General features: G+C 38.9%; 2 protein-coding genes across 3 annotated transcripts in view; one reads left to right on the top strand and one right to left on the bottom strand.

The window, feature by feature from the left end:
• LOC115590287 (serine/threonine-protein kinase ppk4-like) overlaps positions 1-18,328 on the top strand; it is a 336,079-nt gene that overhangs the window by 75,597 nt on the left and 242,154 nt on the right. The window lies entirely within an intron of this gene.
• LOC115590299 (serine/threonine-protein kinase/endoribonuclease IRE1-like) lies at positions 4,534-12,193 on the bottom strand. Its single transcript, XM_030431639.1, has 6 exons — positions 11,792-12,193; positions 11,515-11,678; positions 11,206-11,429; positions 5,047-5,176; positions 4,877-4,971; positions 4,534-4,793 (listed from the first exon to the last, which is right to left on the bottom strand). Exons 1-6 carry the CDS (start codon positions 12,183-12,185, stop codon positions 4,574-4,576), a joined length of 1,227 nt encoding a protein of 408 aa, XP_030287499.1. The 5' UTR covers positions 12,186-12,193; the 3' UTR covers positions 4,534-4,573.

Genomic DNA, 18,328 nt, shown 5'->3' with positions numbered 1-18,328 from the left:
CTCAACTCCGCCATCAGATCTTTCCGAAGTTCATCGGTCACAATCCGATGTTGTTCCGCAATTCCATCAGGCTTTCATTCAATTGATCCCACTTAGGGTCTGACTTAGGAGGCATTGTCTCACTTTTCCGTGCAGTCAGGCTTCTTCTTTGGCTTCTTCTTGTTCAACACGGAGCAACACGGAGCACGTCCGTCCTCTTCAGCTCCTCACACATACTAAGATTTGTTGTCGGGGAGGCTGCTACACTTTAACACACTTAAGACATTTGGTCACAGCAGGGTCACAGAGAACATGAAGACATTTATCACACAGCTGAGGGAAAATTTCTCTGCCAGATTTGATGACTTTGCCATTTTCAGGGATGTCATTGGATTGGTGTGACCCGTTCACTGTCAGCCCAGGTCCGCTAACGTGAGGAAGGTGATGCCGCTGGATGAGGCGGCTGTTCGCAGTGAACTGATTGACATCCAGGCAGCCGGTGACGTGAGGGCTGCTCTCCGTGGTGCTGAAGCTTGTCCCCAAGAGTATGACACACTGAAGACACTGGCCATGTATGTTCTCACCATGTTTGGATCAACATACACTGTGAAGCTGCGTTCTCAAAAATGAACTCTATAAAAACGCATGAGAGGAACCGACTGTCAAACCAGTCTTTGGAGGACTGCTTGCCCATAAGCCTGACAGCTGTCAAGCCCAACATTAAAAAGATAGTGTCGAAGGGGAAATGTAACTTCTCCCATTAAGGAAATGGGAATATTTCAGTCTTGGGATTTTCTTGGTTTTATTATTTGTATTGATTTTGTATTGATTTGTTGGATCACAGGCTTCTTTAATTTGATATAAAGAGAAACATTTAACTGAGGCCTGTTGCTTTTATTGTCATGAGAGAAGGCTTGCAATTACTGTGTTATGTTGATGGTTGTTATTGAGACACCGCAGTTGTGCACAAAGCCCAAGCAAGGACAATTTTGACATTTGAGAAAAATGAGCACGTGAAACAATAAAATATTGTAATGATCAGAGGAGTCTCGTTTGCCGACGCGGAGCGCTGAAGGCGCAAAGACTTATGGGAGTGACTGTTTAGTGTTTATCCGACTGTTGGTGATTTGACGTGTTTCGATTTGATGCCTTGTGTACATGTCTGATTGTTGCTGTGTGCCCTTGTTTTGTTCTGAAGATGTTTGATTGTGAAACTGTAATTTGTGGGAACTGCACATTATTACATCAGTAGCGCAGAACCGGTGTCGAATTTAATGAGGTGACTCGTGTGCAGGCTTTCTTGCGCTGGAACCCGCCACAAAATGTGCAATGACATTGATGCATTTATTACAATGATTTATTGATGGCAGGCTATGGCACGCGCTAATTTTCAGAAGTATTATTCTGGGGGCCGGATGGAAATCTCTGGCGGGCCGGATTTGGCCTGCGGGCCGCCAGTTGACGTTGACCGCTCTAGAGTCATGTCTTTGTTATGTTCTGGTTATGGATTTATTTCTTTGTATCATGTCTTGTTGTGTCTTTGTTTAGATTTTCCATGCCCCTCTGTGTCCTTTAAGTTTCTCCTATGTTCTCCCCTCTGTCTGTTGTATTGTTCTCTTCATGTTTTCTCATGTGCTCCTCACCCTCGTTACCACACCTGGCCTCCTCCCTCCTCTCTTCTCACCTGTTCCTCGTCTGTTCATCAGCGTCTGTGTATTTAGTCTGTGTATTCCCCTCACTCCTTGTCCGGTCATTGTATTTGTCATCCCCTGTCTGCTCCTGTTGTTTCCCAGTTCTTTCCCAGTTCCTCTTGGTAGTGTTTTGGATTTTGCCTTTTGCATTTTGCCTTTGATTTGAACTTTGCTTTTGATAGGAACTTTGTCTAGTTCTTGTTTGCTATTTTGCCTTTCGTTTTGTCTGTTTTTGTTTTTTTGCATCGAGCTTTCATTTAATAAAGCTCGTCTTTCGTTCCCCTTTATCCTTGCCTCCCGTGAGTAACTGCGTTTGGGTCCACCTCATATATCCCTTCCTAAGTTTTCCCCTTTAAACCCTAACCTGACATCATGGTTCATGATTCATGGTCCTTTCAGTGTGTCCTGTGTATTCCCTCTGTTGCAATTTGTCTCCCTGTCTGTCAGTGTTCTCTCCTCTGTGCACCCCCCTCATTACCCCACCTGGCCTCCTTCCTCCTCTCTCTCCTCACCTGCACCTCGTCCCCTCATCAGTGTGTCTCTGTATTTAAGTCTTTGATTCCCCTTCAGTCTTTGTCAGTTTGTTGCTTCTTGGTTTTTGTAGATTTCGCCTTTGGTTTAATAAAGCTCACTTTTGTTTCCACAATCCTGCCTCCTGTCTGAGTAACCGCGTTTGGGTCCACCTCCTATTTCCCTAAACCCCGTGACACCAACAATCCACTGTCTCACACAGGGCACCATTATGTTGTACACTGCATTCCACAAGGCACAGTTATGTAGTGTTCATGCAACGTTAAAAGGGAGTTTGAGTTAAATTTGGAATCAATAATAATTCATGATCATCATAGATAATTATTGATAACAAATAAATCATGAGATCCAATTTACATTAGATCACCTTGGGGCTCCACCCTTGAAGAAGAGAAAAGATAGCAAATTCATCAAATCAGTCTCACAAGAAGGTACTAAACTATCAGTTGGTGACTCTGATTAATAATTAACTTAATAACTACAACCAAGATTACCATAACAGCTCGTACTGATCGAAGGATTCCGGAGTTCTTGACAGTGTCGAGGTTGAAGGAGTGAGGATAAGAGAATAAGAGGAAGTACAAAGGAAGGTGCTGGAGTTCTGACTATCTGGTCAGAGGGGGAACTGTCACCGTGACCAATAGTAGCTCAAGCTGAATTTTGCACCTAGGTGTGAAGAATGGGGAATTCTGGGAAACCGAGTTCAGTTCAGAGTCAATTTTGAAATCCACAATTAACAACTTCATCTGTGGGTCCCAACATTTATCTATGAAAATGTTTAAAATAGGCCTGTTAAGGAAACTGAAACATTTTAAGTAGGGTTTGAGCAATGACAATACAGATGGATTACCCCATAGTACTGTTTGTTTTGTTATACTATCATTCTTATATAAAGAACAATAACACTTAATATCTGGCTTAAAAGACACTAGAGCTGAAACCATGTCAGATATATGGTGGTAAAGCACAAAGCTACTTGTAGTAATGACACAGATATTTCCATATATTTCCTTGAATTAAAATATTTCCTTGAATAAAATCATAATATAAATCCTTGCTGTTGTATTCTATAAGGTGAAAATGGTGTTTAGTGGTGCCCGATGTAGAGAGACTGTGTCCTCACTGCAGTGGCCCAGGGTTCAATTCTCACCTGTGGCTCTTTGCTGTGTGTCACATTGTGCATTCAACTCTCAACGTAGTGTAATAAACTATAGAAAAAAGATTGTCTCCTGTCAGTTTAACATGTTCATTTGAATCTTCATCATACACTTATCAGCTTTTAGATCCCAATGTTCTTTGTTAATTTGTCATTATATTGTGAGATTTCCACGTAACAAAGTAATTAACGCTTCTTAGAGTGGAGAAGATGAACTGGGACTTTTAGAGCCAGAGCTCTAATGGTAATGATCAGTGAATGATAAAACACATCTTAGAATCATACTTGTACACATGTATTTTGATACTCAGCTGACTAAATGTACAGTATATTTTGAGAGTAACATTCAATATGCTTAAAACAAAAATCATACAAAAGAATCTGCATGTTGTAAAGCTTGCATATTCCATTAAGGTTTTCTTTCTTAACAAAAGCACGTTTCTCTCAGCACAACAGTCTGCAAAAACTCCACTAACATTTGGGGAAATTAAAGATTCCACTGTCCTTTGTGAGGAAAGTCAAATAATTCCCACATCACATTGTGATATTACACCATATAAAAAGGAACAAATTATAATATCAAGGTTAGATGTGATCTTATTGATCCTTCACCCTGAAACAAACATGATCAAACACTAATTTCTATCATCAACAGATAATCTTATAATACAGAGAATCCTTCCAAACTTTAAAACTCTCTTTTTTTTTTTAAATGTAAAGCTTTTATATTCCATTACATTGTTTTAATTACAATATTCACATGATGAGAAGAAGCACTACAGACTTATTTTTACATTTTTGACACCATCCTCACTCAAGCAAAGAATTTCGACTCATGTTCTCTATTTCCTTTAAGTACAGGTCTTTAACATCAGCCGTGTCAATGACAGACCAGGGTCAAGGTCCTACTGTTGGAGTTTACGTAGAACTACATCAGCACTCATTTATTTACCTGAAGGAGCTTTTTTCAGTGATAGCACAAAAAGAAAGTTTCCATTCAGTTAATGTGGAAACATCCAGAGGCTTGTAGACTTGTCTTTTTACTATACAGTTGACTTTTAAGCTCCAGATCAGTGGGAAAATAAGCAAACAGAGAAGTTGGGGTGCTGATTTACAACCACCCAGCATCAGGTCTTGTTGCATTAATGCAGTTCAAATCAACTCAGTTGTGGCAGGACTTTTCTTTTCTACAGTAAAGACCCTGCTCAAAGTATTGTCACTTTGCAGTTGCCCCAGACAGAAGTTGAGATTCTTGAACTGGCCTAACAACATGATCCTCCTCTGTGGATGGCTTTACAAGTCTGGAGAACATTGTTCCAAACATTTCCTTCACAGGCGACCTTAAATTCCACCCTCTGCTGTTGGCAAACAGATAAACACACCCGAAGAGATCTGGAAACATCGACATCAGATCAACGCTGGCCGCATCCTCGGGACTGCAAATAGATACAAAAATTAATTGCATGACAATTAAATAAACAATAATGGAGCTCATCATCTTTAACTCAGTTTGACTTACTAGTGCACGTGGAGGTTTCGTATGAAGCGCAGGAATGCCAGTGTGCTGTCATCGTATCTATTTTTGGGATCCATCTTCTTCACCAACTCTGCCAACTGCAACACCAAAAACATCCAGTCATTAAGTGAAAATAAGGAATTGAGAAGTTCCAGTTGTTGTACAGTTGTCACCTCAGTTTTCCACTGTTTGAAGGATCCATCCCCGACACATTTCTCCAACGAAGAAATTAATTCCTGGTCAGCATCTTTCCACTTTTCCACCTCCTTGATGTTTCCGATCCTTCTCAAGTATTCAAGTCTCCTGAAAAATAAAATGTGTTAAAGATGCTTATTTAGTGAAATGGAAAAAAGAGACAACATGGAGTTTTACTAGCCATGTCAGGAGTCTGTAGACTGCGATGATGGTCCATCACAAGTCGCGGTTTTACCATTAAGGCAAAGGTAGGCAATTGCCTTGGGCCCCCAAACCTGCAGGGGCCCCCAACCAGCATGGGCCTGGAGCCTCAGGCCCGTAGCCCCCCACCATTGTCTTTGTAAATTATAATTTTGTGCTTCTAAACAGAAAATAAAGAAAAAACTACGAAAAACAAAAAAAAACATCAGAATGCCCAAATCGTATCACCGTCCCCCCCCCCCCTTCGTACTGTAATGGACTATTCCATGACTCATCATGACCGTGAAAAGACGAAAGACAGCAACCAGGAAGTGAAGCGCTGCGGTTGGTTTACGATAGAGGCGTGCAGTCCGAGTTCTGGTTAAATGAGCCAAGCGGGTATAAAAAAGGAAAACAGCGGGAAGAAACCAAAAAGAAAACCGCGACACTAACAAAGTTAGCACGTTTTTTTTTTTTGTTTTTTTTTACCGTGCCGCCACCGGTTGATATAATAATAACGTTAATGTCGAGGAACAAGTCGTTGCAGACTCAGAGCTGAGGAGCGAGCCGTTTCCGAGCTGTTCCCGAGTCGATAGTGCAGACAACCCAGTAGAGTTGGTGGAGGAGATGAAGACCTGGTGGTGAGTAGGTCAAATAGACCCCTTCCTTTGACGACGAACGTGATGTTGACCTACTGGAGGATGACCCGGCGCTGCGGCCAAAAGATCTCAATGACAGAGAGGAGCTGCGCAGTTGTTCAGATGGAGACAGACTTTACTAAAAATCAAGACGGTCGGCGATTCACATGCTGTCATCACATCATGCTAATGAAAAACGGGGAGAAGATTAACAGGTCCTGCAGAGACGCACAGACACACACACACACACACACACACACACACTCACACACACGCGCGCTAAGAGCCAGACTTCCAACACTACTCTAACGGCCACAAACGGTCATTTTGACCGCTAGATTTTAAACTCTATATTCTCTCATGTAAATACCCACCTGCGTGATGAATGCATTCATTGTGTCATGATATTTTTTTAAAACGAAATAACACCAAAATGTTAATTTTAACAAATTTGATTATACATTTATCAATATTCATGTCATCGCACACAGTAAACCATAATTATTGCATATATTTACACAATATTTTGATAGAGAAAACTCAGTACACCAACATTAACAATTAAAAGTAACGTATGTGATTGTGAAGTATTTTATATCAACACTAAATAATATATAATAAAATAAGTAATAATAATCGAAAAAGCTGGAAATGAGCTGATATAAAACAACAACAAACAAAGAGCTGTATGTCTGCATGTGTTCCTATGGTTTGGTTAAATTTAAAAAGGTTTCAATTTGAAAATAAATTCACAAATTACTTGAATACATTCTCTTTTTGAAGACCTCGTCTAAAATTTCTGGATTTGATCAATTTTGAGAGAATATTCAGGGGATAATGGTAAAAATGTCAGTGTGGTGTAACCATTAAAACTTGGTATGAAAAACTTGTTCAAAAAGGATGAAATTCTCTTTAAAACACATTATCAAATAGTTTGGCATATTCCTACATGTGTGTTGTTTAACAACGAATAAATTATATGGAACATCATTGTTCTGAATATTATAACGAATTTGGGGAATTGTGTCTGTCAAGTCAACTTCCTAAATTGTCAAGGCGGTGTAACCGACATTCAAAGAGCCATTTTGTTCATTTGTGTAAGAAGACCATGTGGCAGGAAATTATATCACAAAGACGGACCCCTGATGAGCCTGACTGCTGCATGCCAAGGTTCGTAGCTCTCTCTTAAATCTTGATAATTTGACATTTTTAGGGTATGGTCAGGTGTGCTTTGAGTTACATGTCAAATGGTATGACCTTAGGAAATCATTTATAATTCATAATAACTGTAAAAATTATTTATGTGTTTGAAATCTTCACATCAAGGCCATGTGCTTACATAGGTGTCCATTATATTGCCTGTTAAATTTGAATTGAAAAGTCAAATGGTGTAACCGGTTACACCATTTGACTGTTATTACATTCCTTTCAGTTCGAGACAAATTTTGTCAAATATCAGGAGTTTTTTATGCTGATTAAAGATGTAATGTGAACTAACTTACTATGTGGAACTATTTTTAAGTGTTAGTGTTATATTTCTTAGAAAAAAAGTGGCAATTTATCCACAGCTTTATTATCAAAGCTGTGGAAGGTTAGGATAAAATCATTATTTTGCATGGCTTTAATGTTTTTGAAATGTTTAGCTTTAAACACATAATTAATAAATATTTGTATTCCATTCACTTTCAACTTTAAGATGTATATAATATATGTAATTTACTTAATGAAGCAGCAGTGGGTGAACAGTGATCATGTTGAAAATGAACAGCAGCTTTAAAAAGACTTGATACTCCAACAATTGATAAATGTTTGTCAAAGATTATAATTTAGATCAGTTAAATTACATTTATTAACTTTCTATTGTTTCATAATTATTGTAATATAATAGAGCCTCTTTTCCCCCAATAGATGCCATTATCAGGCAAAGAAAAAGTGGCTGGTCACAGAGCACGAGTCAATGCAGATCCTACAGCATTTACCTTGCCAAAAGGCAAGAAAGGTGGTTGTACACACACAGACACACACACACACACACACTGACAGAGACTCACACACACACACACACACACACACACACACACACACCACACATACACATACACACACTTTTCCAGGGAAATACTGTCTACTGTAATGTAGTTATTTAGACTAATTGCTTTCATTTTGCTATTTTACTATTTAGTTATCAAAGGAGAAAAGAGAGGGAAATACTAAAGATACTCCAATAGCTGAGCTTTCCAAATCAAAGCAGGAGAAGTTGAGGCAAAAGTGGAGAAAGTATCAGCAAGACCACAGAGAACAGAAAAGGGTGCTTGCTGATGTTCTCAACTTAAGCCCACCATCTTTGGACACATCAGATGAGCAAATTCAGCATCTTGAAAATCCTGAGCCCATGCATAATCATTTGGATGATCATGACTATGAGCAGCCAGTTGTAGAGAGGCTGCAAGCATTCTCAACTCATGCAAATTCAGAGAAGGAAAGAAAGAAGAAATACCATAGCTCAGTGCTGGAGGAGAGGGAAAGGCTGAGGTTTGAACTGCGCAAAGTTAAAAGGGTACTCCAGGCAGCAAAACAAAAGACAAAAGGAAACTGGATTGGCAAAAGAAAAAAAAGAAAATGGTCAGTTAAAAGAGCAAAATGGAAAAAACTAAAAGAAAGCCTCACAAAAGAGAAGAAGAAGTGGCCAGCTTTCTCTGTAGGGATGAGAATAGCCACATGTTATCAGGCAAAAAGGACACAATAACAGCTATGAGACACCTCAGACTGTCTTACAGGCAATTTGTTAGATACTGCCCTTTTTTTATTACACCTGCAAAAGACTGATAGAAATATGTGTGCTTGTATTGACCTTGAAAAGATTAAGCTACTTGTTGACAAACTGTACCACAAAGGCATTCTCCTTACCAACAGAATCTCAAAATTGCTAGCAACTATTGCATGTGACACGACCAACAAGAAATAGATGTATGTGCTGCTACAATGAGACTGAGTTTGAAGGACCTCTGGTGGATGTTGTTTTAACATGGCAGCAGTGGTCCAGGGTAGTCACATCTGAAGAAGGCAAAACCTTTGCTAACTTTGCAAAAGTCACACAAAGTGGAAAGTGTGATGATCTGCTGGCTTTGCTTAACAAAAAGCTAGACTCTCTAGCTAAGCACCAATTCAACTGGCTCCACCAGGTCAAAACATTCAGAGAGCTAAAAGAAACATTACGAAAGGATGAAATCTGCATTCATGTAGACTTCTCTGGGAACTATGGCTGTAAGCTCAGCAGCTGAGGTACTTTACAGTTTCCTGAAGGATCAGCCCTCAACCATCAAGTACTTTTGGATATCGGAGGAAGCCATTGTGAAGTACGATGAATAAGTCCCAACAAATGTCCCAGCCGTAAAAGGTACACTGAAAATCCATCAAGTGACCTCTGAAGAGCCAGCTGTGATTCAGTGTAAGGAAATCTCATGTTTCTGTGCAAGACCTGATATCTGCAAGTGCTATGATCCAAGCCCAGCTGATTTCCGCAACCTATCAGAAGATCTTCCTTCAACATCTACCAACTGTAAGCAGGATCTGAAAGGCAAGTTCATTCTGGTCAGATATGAAAGTAAGCCTTTCGTGGGACAGGTCATCCAGGTGGTGGGCGAAGAAGTGGAAGTGAGCTGCATGCAACAGTAAGAAGAATGTCTTCACCTGGCCTCATCCACCTGAAATCCTATTCTATTATGAGTCTGATGTGCTGCACCAAATCTCCGAGCCAGAACCTTTGAACTCACGTCATTCAAGACTCATGACAGACGACTGGAAAACATTTCAAACCATACACGTTTAACACATTCATTCATTGCAGTCAGGTTCATTCACATGATTTTTGGATGTTTGTTTCTTAAATTAATTCATAAAAGAACATTCACATTTTTCGTTTCGTTTTTTCGTTTCCGCTTTTTCCGTGAGGGTCGCGGGATGTTGCCGCTTTTTATCCCCCTGAGGGGGGCTTACTGGGGCCGAATCCAGTTCCACTCACTGGGCGAAGGCCAGGGTACCCCCTGAATGAGTCGCCAGCTCATTGCAGGACCCTTACTGATGGCAGTGGCTGCCACGCAAGGTGCCAACTGCACATCAGGAGCAATTCTGGGGTTCAGTATCTTGCTCAGGGATACTTAAACATGTAGCTCAGTCCCGCCCAGGGGAGCCGGGGATTCGAACCAGCGACCTTCCCACTGAGCTACAGCCGCCCAGTGAGATGATTTTTGGATGTTTGTTTCTTAAAATTATGTTCTTTTATGAATTAAAAGAAATGGAAAAAAAAATATTAAAAATGAATGTTTGTTTCTTAAATTAATTAATGAAAGAACATGAGTTCACATGATTTTTGGAAGTTGTTTTTTGAATGATTTCATAATAGAACAGAAGTTCACATGGCTTTTGTTGCCATGTTTGTTTCCTAAACTGTTTCCTACAGAAAACACCCAATTCTTGTTGTTGATGTTTTTTCTTCATTGAAAATAATGAAAGGCACAAGGTCAATTGACCTTGTTGACTGTCATGCTTGATTTGTAGTGGCAGTTTCTTCTGTAAAAGCAACATGGTCAGGTGGTGTAACTGGTTTTGTCAATTGGTGTAACCAGTATTTTTCATAAAAATATTGTAATTTACAGGAAAATTCATGGGGAATAAGATGTAATCCTCTGTTGCAATGTATAACCATATTTTTTAACAGTTGATACATAATTTGTCAAATTCTATTCAGCATTTGTCCTGGTCTGTATTGCAAATACGCATTAAAATTCTATTTAAAATAATCAAATCAAATTCTACAAACAAATCTATTTCAGGTAATATATTAAAATTAAGTAACTGTTTTTATAATTACACTTGCATACACTCTAGGTTAAAATACATATTTAATATTTCTCCTTTTGTTGTGGTTACACCACTTGACATTTTCAGGGGTAACCCATCTTTCCTTTTGTAAAAAAATTTTCAAAATCTATTTGGAATTACATGAAACCAACAGAATTTCAAGATATAAATGTTTGCAAACCTAATACAAGCTTTTAAAACTATTTATTAAAACATTTTTGAATTGCTCATGATGCAAACTCTTATTTGTCACTGACCCACATATTAGAATCTCCAGTATTAGCATGCTATGATGCAAGACTAAGATGGTGACCATGTTAAACAATATACCTTCTTAGCATCAGCATGTTAGCATCACTTAGAGCAGCCTCACTGAGCCACTCATGGGCATCGACTCTTGTTAACACAATGCGAGCTGCTATACACAGAAATAAAAGGTGACAATGAAACTGATGCTACCTCTCAGGTTTCCAGAAGAAGGGATGACTCAAGCATTCTTCCACTGTTGGTCTCTTTTTTGGTTCCTTATGGATCATCAACTTGATGAGGTCCTTTGCCACTGAATCTTCAACATGGTCCAACATGTACAAACCTTCATCAATGTTGTACTCACATTTATGAAGCTTGTCGCCGAAAGGATGGTGTCCTCCAGAGAGGATGTAATAAATCAGCATCCCTGCCACCTAAAAATTGAACAGATCATTTGAGCAATGATAGGAGTATTCTTCAATTATTCATCAATGCAGTTTGTGTTGTAGTAAAACTGACCTGTACATCAGTGTTTGACTTGTATCGTATGTCAGCTTCGTCTGTTAAAGTCTCCCTGGCCTTCCAGCATCTTGTTCCTGCACTGCCTGTGCAATAAGTTGTTTGGCCCTTGAGTAACCGTCTACTGATGCCAAAATCTGCTAATCTCGCCCTCCCGTTAACATCTACGGGACAAATAAAAAAAAAGGTATAATAATTAAATTTGGAATACTGTTACAGTCATTCTGAATTTCTGATTTAATTTCATTACTCCAATACATTTTGAACTTTTCCTTACCAATCAAAACATTCTGTGGTTTGAGATCACGGTGGACAATTGGAGGATTTTGACAATGAAGCACTTTTAAACTCTCCAGAAACTGACAGACAAGTTTCTCTTTCTGCAGACCACCATCATTTTTTCTGATGCATTCTTCCAGGGTGTATTCACAAAGCTGAAGACCAAGATATCCAAAGTTCTCATCCTCTGCAAAGTCAACGTATCGTACAATAGATGGATGATCAAGTTCTGGAAGTCGTAGAAATCCCTCCTCATTCCTCAGCGTTTGATAGTTGCTTTTTTTCATTCTCTTGATAGCAACCTCAGTGCCATCATCTCTCAGCCCCAAGAAGACGTCAGTACCATCACTGCCCTCTGCTATGCGGAACTCTTCATCATTCACATACTTCATGCTCCTAACTCTGGTTACTCTGCTTCCATCAGTGCTAACCAGATTCTCTAATTTTTTTCTCCACCTCTTGCTGATTTGTAGCCATGTGTGTGTATCTGATGACACAGTGGTGTTGGAGTGGAGTGGCTGAACATTTGAAGTTGACTCCACAACAGGAATTGATGTTGGATCAGTTGTTTCACTCAAATACTTGTCATTTGGGTCTTCTTCCTTGTCTGATATGTCAATATTCTTGTTATTCTTTGTCTTCTTGTTGGTCTTCTCTTTCCTCGGCCCAGGTGAGGCTGTACAGTCCTCACGTTCCACGTTTGGTTTGCTAAAATAATTGTTCAGTCGTCTGAGAACTTCTTTCAGCTTGTCATTGTTGGTCATTTCTGCAGACATCAGTATGTCCTCAGGCACTGCAGTTATCCCCACTGATGTAAAGATTTCACCCACATGTTCAACTGAAAGTAAGTTTGCAAATACACCATATGTGAAGACTCTGATCTCTGAGTGGTGATGGACCTTGACAAAAGGAGCAACTGCTTTGCACAATTTCTTGACAAAGTTCAGATCCCAGCCATCTGTGCCTTTTGTTTTCTGTGTTATCACATACAGTGTTTGCAGAACAGTTTCACACACATCAGGTCTCTCTTTTAAGCGAAGCCTGTCCAGTAGTTTGGGGACTAAAGCTTGTGCTTGTTCATTTGTTATTTCCTCCACAGTACACAGAACTGCATGTAAAGTAATAATAGTGTCATGTACATATTCCTTGCGAATGTTTGGAATGCGTCTGACTGCTCCTTCAATGTAGGTGTTCAGATTTCCAGTGTCCTTCAGCCATTTGATACTTCCCTGGCGGTATTTCTCTCCATCTGGCCCAGGTTCAGTAAAAAGAACTTCATTAATGGTCAGATGGGTCTGAGGATGCTCCAACAGCATGTGACTGTGAAAAGTTTTGAACACTTGTTCCTGTGTTTTACTTTGCACAGCAATTTCCACATCAAGAAAATATCTGATTTCAGAGCATAATTTATCTCCTTTCGATGCGAGCTTGTGAATCAGCCGAGTTATTTTCACATTGTCAGTCACATGTTGAGGATGAGTGCCATCTAAGTGTGTCACCAGTGCACCAGCAGAGATGAGCACTTTTGCAACGTCATGTCGGTTGTTGATGGCAGCAGTGTGCAGTGGTGTGTATGGATGTAGATCCCATCCATCTGGATTAGCTCTTGCTTCAAGCAGTTCCTCCACAAAATCAAGTGGTGCATCATACATTGAGACATAATGCAGAGGTGTGAAGCCTTGCTCTGAAACATTGTTTGGGTTTGCACCCTGCCGCAAAAGGAAAGTAAAAATATCCCAGTTGTGAGTTACAACAGCAGCAGTCAGTGGGGTTATGTAGTCATTACACGTTGTGCATGGGTAAAGTTCATTTATGTCGTTCTCCTTAAGTAATCTTTTTAGCCTCTTGAGGTTGTTGTCAAATACACACTGTATTATACGATGTGTTCCTGTTGGGGGTGCTGTCAGTTGGAACTGTGGGTTGATATTCATTTCTTTTCTTCAGTGTAACTGTGAAAAAGAAAAAGTTATAATATTACTGTTATATGAGGTATGAATCATATCATTTTCACATTAAATCTTATTTAAAATAATTTTATTAAGGTGAGGTACAAATCCATCACAAGCCATTCCCTGTAACGACATATAAGTACCAGAAGTAATGCAAAATAATTTCTACAACTTGAAAAGTCATCCAGCTACTACACTTGTCCTAACTTTTGTTAAGATTTATTCATTTAAATTTCACCTGACCACTGTGACAAATCACTATGCCCTCATGACCACCTGCCCAGAGATTCCTGTGCACTCTATCCACTTGTCTGATTTATGCACACTGATTTGAGTCTAAGACACTGTGATACAATTGTCATGCACTAATACACTGTATTATTACAAGAGCTGTACATATCCTATTGATAAACGAGATAGGTTGCAAGCATTTGTCCTTTTTATTGGGGGTTAATACATTGGAGAGAAAAGCCAGGGTATGAGAAAGAGCACAGCTGCTTTCCAATGGACAGGCAAAGTTCAAGAGATAACACTTGTTTCGCACAGAAGCATCGAGGTGAGATTTAGAGAGTCAGCCAGTTTCAAACAGAGAAAGTCCTTGATCAAGCTTTACTTAATGATACAATTCTAAATAAATGGTAAAAAGTAAGTTGTAGTTTGTCTTATCTCAAATGAACAAATACGTAGTGCAACACCTTTCCCTCACTGAACTTTAGAATTTAAACTTCCTCCTTCAGGTCTGCAACAGGAGTTAAACTTTGAATAAGCAGAGCTGTGGACTTTTCATTAATAGACTTTGGTGGTCGCAGGTACAAGGTGAAATATTGTGTTTTCATGTAAACTTTCATTCTGATAACTTCAAATAACCACAAGAGTGAAAACTAAAGGCGAGTCAGTCAACATGACTGTGTTTGTTTAAGGTGAGCACACTGATTATTGGTCGTGAATAACCGTCTGTTATTTTGACCTCAATCTTTTCCACATTTTTCAATGTATTCACTCCATTAAAACACAAAAATATTCGTCTCAATTGGGAATTCACTGTCTATTTTACTCATCGATAACATTCATAATTACAAAGATAATCGATGTTTGTCTGCCATTTTTTCCATTCAAGCAGAGGATGATGAATGTTAAATAAATCCCACATTCAACCTCGACTTCAACTCGCCCTTGTTTCCACAATCCCTGCTCAAGCAGACAAATAACAATTCAAACTCTATAAGCTGCTTTTCCACACTATTCAAGCAACACTGCAGTTTGGCCCACAGCTTGTATTCGATTTTTTAATTTCACATCTGGAAGTTCTTCTGAACTCCCCTTCTATGATTTACAGTACAATTTGAAGGTGAATGTTAAGAGAATTGTAGGAAAATGAACTTACAAAGTTTAAGTAGTGTGTACCGTAGTATGAATTATGTTGATCAAAACTTAACAAGCTGTGCTTTATCTGTGTTTCTTCCAGCTTTTCGTTCTGTCCCGAGAAAGGAAAAGACCCGTTAGATGATGGGTTGGGCTTTTACAGGAAGTGGGAGGACTTTCCCCTTGTACTTCTTTTTTAACCCTTTGTTAGGTCAAAAATGACCTGGTGACGTTGTTTTCGTACAATATCTTCTATCTTCTCTATATCTGACCCACTAATGGAAGAGTGTAGGGTCCAATCACCTTTCTTTAGAGCAAAGCTGGTCTAGTAGTGGGGACTAAAGCTTGTACTTGTTCATTTAGTATTTCCTCCACAGTACACAGAACTGTGAAGTAATAATAGTATCCTTTATGTTCCTTGTGAATCTTTCGAAAGCGACTGATTGCTTCAGTGTAGGTGTTCAGATTTCCAGTGTCCTTCAGCCATTTGATACTTCCATGTCGGTATTTTTCTTCATCTGACCCAGTTACAGTAAAAAGAACTTCAATCATGGTCAGATGTATCTGAGGATGCTCCAACAGCATGTGACTGTCAAAAGTTTTGAACACTTGTTCAGGTGTTTTACTTTGCACAGCAATACCCACATCCAGCAAATATCTGATTTCAGAGCATAATTTATCTCCTTTCGATGCAAAGTTGTGAATCATCTGACTTATTTTTTCATTGTGAGTCACATATTGAGGATGAGTGACAAGTAACTCGGTCACTGTTGCACCAGCAGAGATAAGCACATTCACAACATCCTCTCTGTCATTGATGGCAGCAGCTTGCAGTGGTGAGTATACCTGTAGATCACATCCATCTGGATTAGCTCTTGTTTCAAGCAGTTTCTCCACAAAATCAAGTGGTGCTTTAAAAAGTGACACATAATGCAGAGGTGTGAAGTTTTTCTGTGAAATATTGTTTGGGTTTGCACCCTACTGCAAAAGGAAAGTAAAAATATCCCTGTGATGAATAAGTTCATTAAGTTTCAGTTTTGGCCAGTCAAGGAAAAAAGATGATCAGCTCACTCCTCCAAATCCAGACTTGTTAAATTTACTGCAGTTTAAACACAATGTCACTGTTTAACAAATGAAGAGAGAAAGATTATAAAAGAAAAAAAATCCTAACCACTCCTTACAGTCTAAAGACCAAGTTTATTATCAATGTCTTTTGGCTTGTTTTCTCTCATACAACACAATACAAAGACCATTTAAGAAAAAGATCAGTGTAATATTTGTACTCTCTATATGACCACACATAAATCATCTGTCTGCAAAAACTCTTTTAACATTTGGTTAAAATAAAGAACTCAACTGTCCTTTGTGAGGAAAGTAAAATAATTCCCACATCACATTGTGATATTTCAGTGTTTATAAATGATGATACTGTATCACTCACTGGTGCTTTTAGATAAAGCGCAGTCATCCATCATTTTGACTAATTTTGATGGAAACTGCAACACCTCAAATAATTATTATGAGTTGTTAAAACTGTCTAGTACTGCTGTTCTCAAACTGTGGTAGTATGTGAGCTCCCTCTAGTGGTATGCACAGGACTCCAAGGAACATTTATAGAAAATAAAATACATCAGAAACTTTCAGGAACATATCATTCATATCAAAATACTACAGAATTAAAGAAAGATACAGAAAATAACTAAACTGAAGTGTAACTGTAACATTTTTGTTTGAGCGATGAAATCCATGATTACAGTAAATACCAAGCAACAACCTCAAGGGCTGAGAAATGAAGCCAATGCTATATTAAATTATATTGAGGCCTAAAGTTGCTCATAATTAGAGGATGGCACTTTATTTCATATATCAGTCATCTAATATGCATTTCTTTGTGATAAATTGGACTGAAAGACCGAAGAGGAGGGAAATGGGCCGGTGTTTTGTGATTGAGGAGCGAGTCTGTTTCTGGAGGAGACAGCCGGAGCCAGGAGCTTTAGGAGGAAAACACCGGGAGCTGAGGAGAGTACAGAGGTTGCTTTTAAAAGTTTTGGGCTTAAAAACTGGATTTATCTTCACTCTCCACTGCCATAACGAGCCATAGAGGTGCCAAAATCCAACGTAATATACTATAACTTTCTTTGACTGCTGATTAGAGGAGAAATGTAGCGTTAACATTGCTTCCTCGCCCTGCACATTTTTCCAATGAATGAACCAGTTCTGCATCAGCATTTCAACAGTTTGCCACCTTGGCCCTGTTGCCAGTCATACTCAAGAATTTTATTTTTATTTTATTTATTGGTTTATTTTAACAGGGATAGTGTACATTAATTAAACATTCCTGTAAATGCTCCAGAGTTAGCAAGAAGGCTATTCAACTCTGCTGTAATCAAGTTTATCTTAGAATATATGAGTAGGAGGTGGACATTACTTCTCTGTCCAGACAGTTTAACACCCGTTCACACCTAGGCCCACCTGGCCCTAACGACCCACAAGTGGTCCTAACGACTCTGTAACTCGGAGTTCACACATGTCCTTAAGGACTCTGTAAGAACACACCCACACAGAGTTTAAAAGCCTGCAAACTCCCCTCCACTTTGAAGAACTGAAGAAGCCTCTTGGCTTCTAACTGAACCTTAAAGGAAGATTTTCACATTTTTAATACTGTTATCAACATGGGAGTGAACAGATATGCTTGCTTTATGCAAATGTGTGTTAATAAGTATTGCAACAATCCAACACAACAACAATGTCCAGAATATTCTCCAGAATAACCTCAAAGGTACACTCTAAAAAAAACCCCAAAAAAAACGGTAAAAGCAATGGAAGCAAAGTTTCCAACTAATACTGTAAAATTACAGTAAATAGCCATATCAGAGAACTACATACAACTGTATAAATACAGGAGTAGATTTTACAGTCAAAATTAATTCAAATAGTATATTATAAATGACCAATTATTGCCTGTTATGTGCAATAAGAGTAATTTTAAGGCTTTTTTCTCAGTGTAATGAATGTGTATTGGGAGCTGGACTCAACAATTGTGAAGCACAGGAGCAGCTTATGAAGACAATCAACAATATTTGGACTTAAATCATGGCCATTAAACTCTACAACTATTTCTTGCAAACGAAACAAATGTAAAAAATCATGTTAGGATACATTCAATGTGGGCAATACATACTGTGCGTGAGAAACTGTTGTCAGATCATTTCAAACTGTCTGTT

The sequence above is a fragment of the Sparus aurata genome, chromosome 10 (genome assembly GCF_900880675.1).
Source record: "Sparus aurata chromosome 10, fSpaAur1.1, whole genome shotgun sequence".
NCBI lineage: Eukaryota > Metazoa > Chordata > Actinopteri > Spariformes > Sparidae > Sparus > Sparus aurata.
Note: the sequence above shows the minus strand (reverse complement) of the source record. Positions and strands in the feature narration are given on the sequence as shown.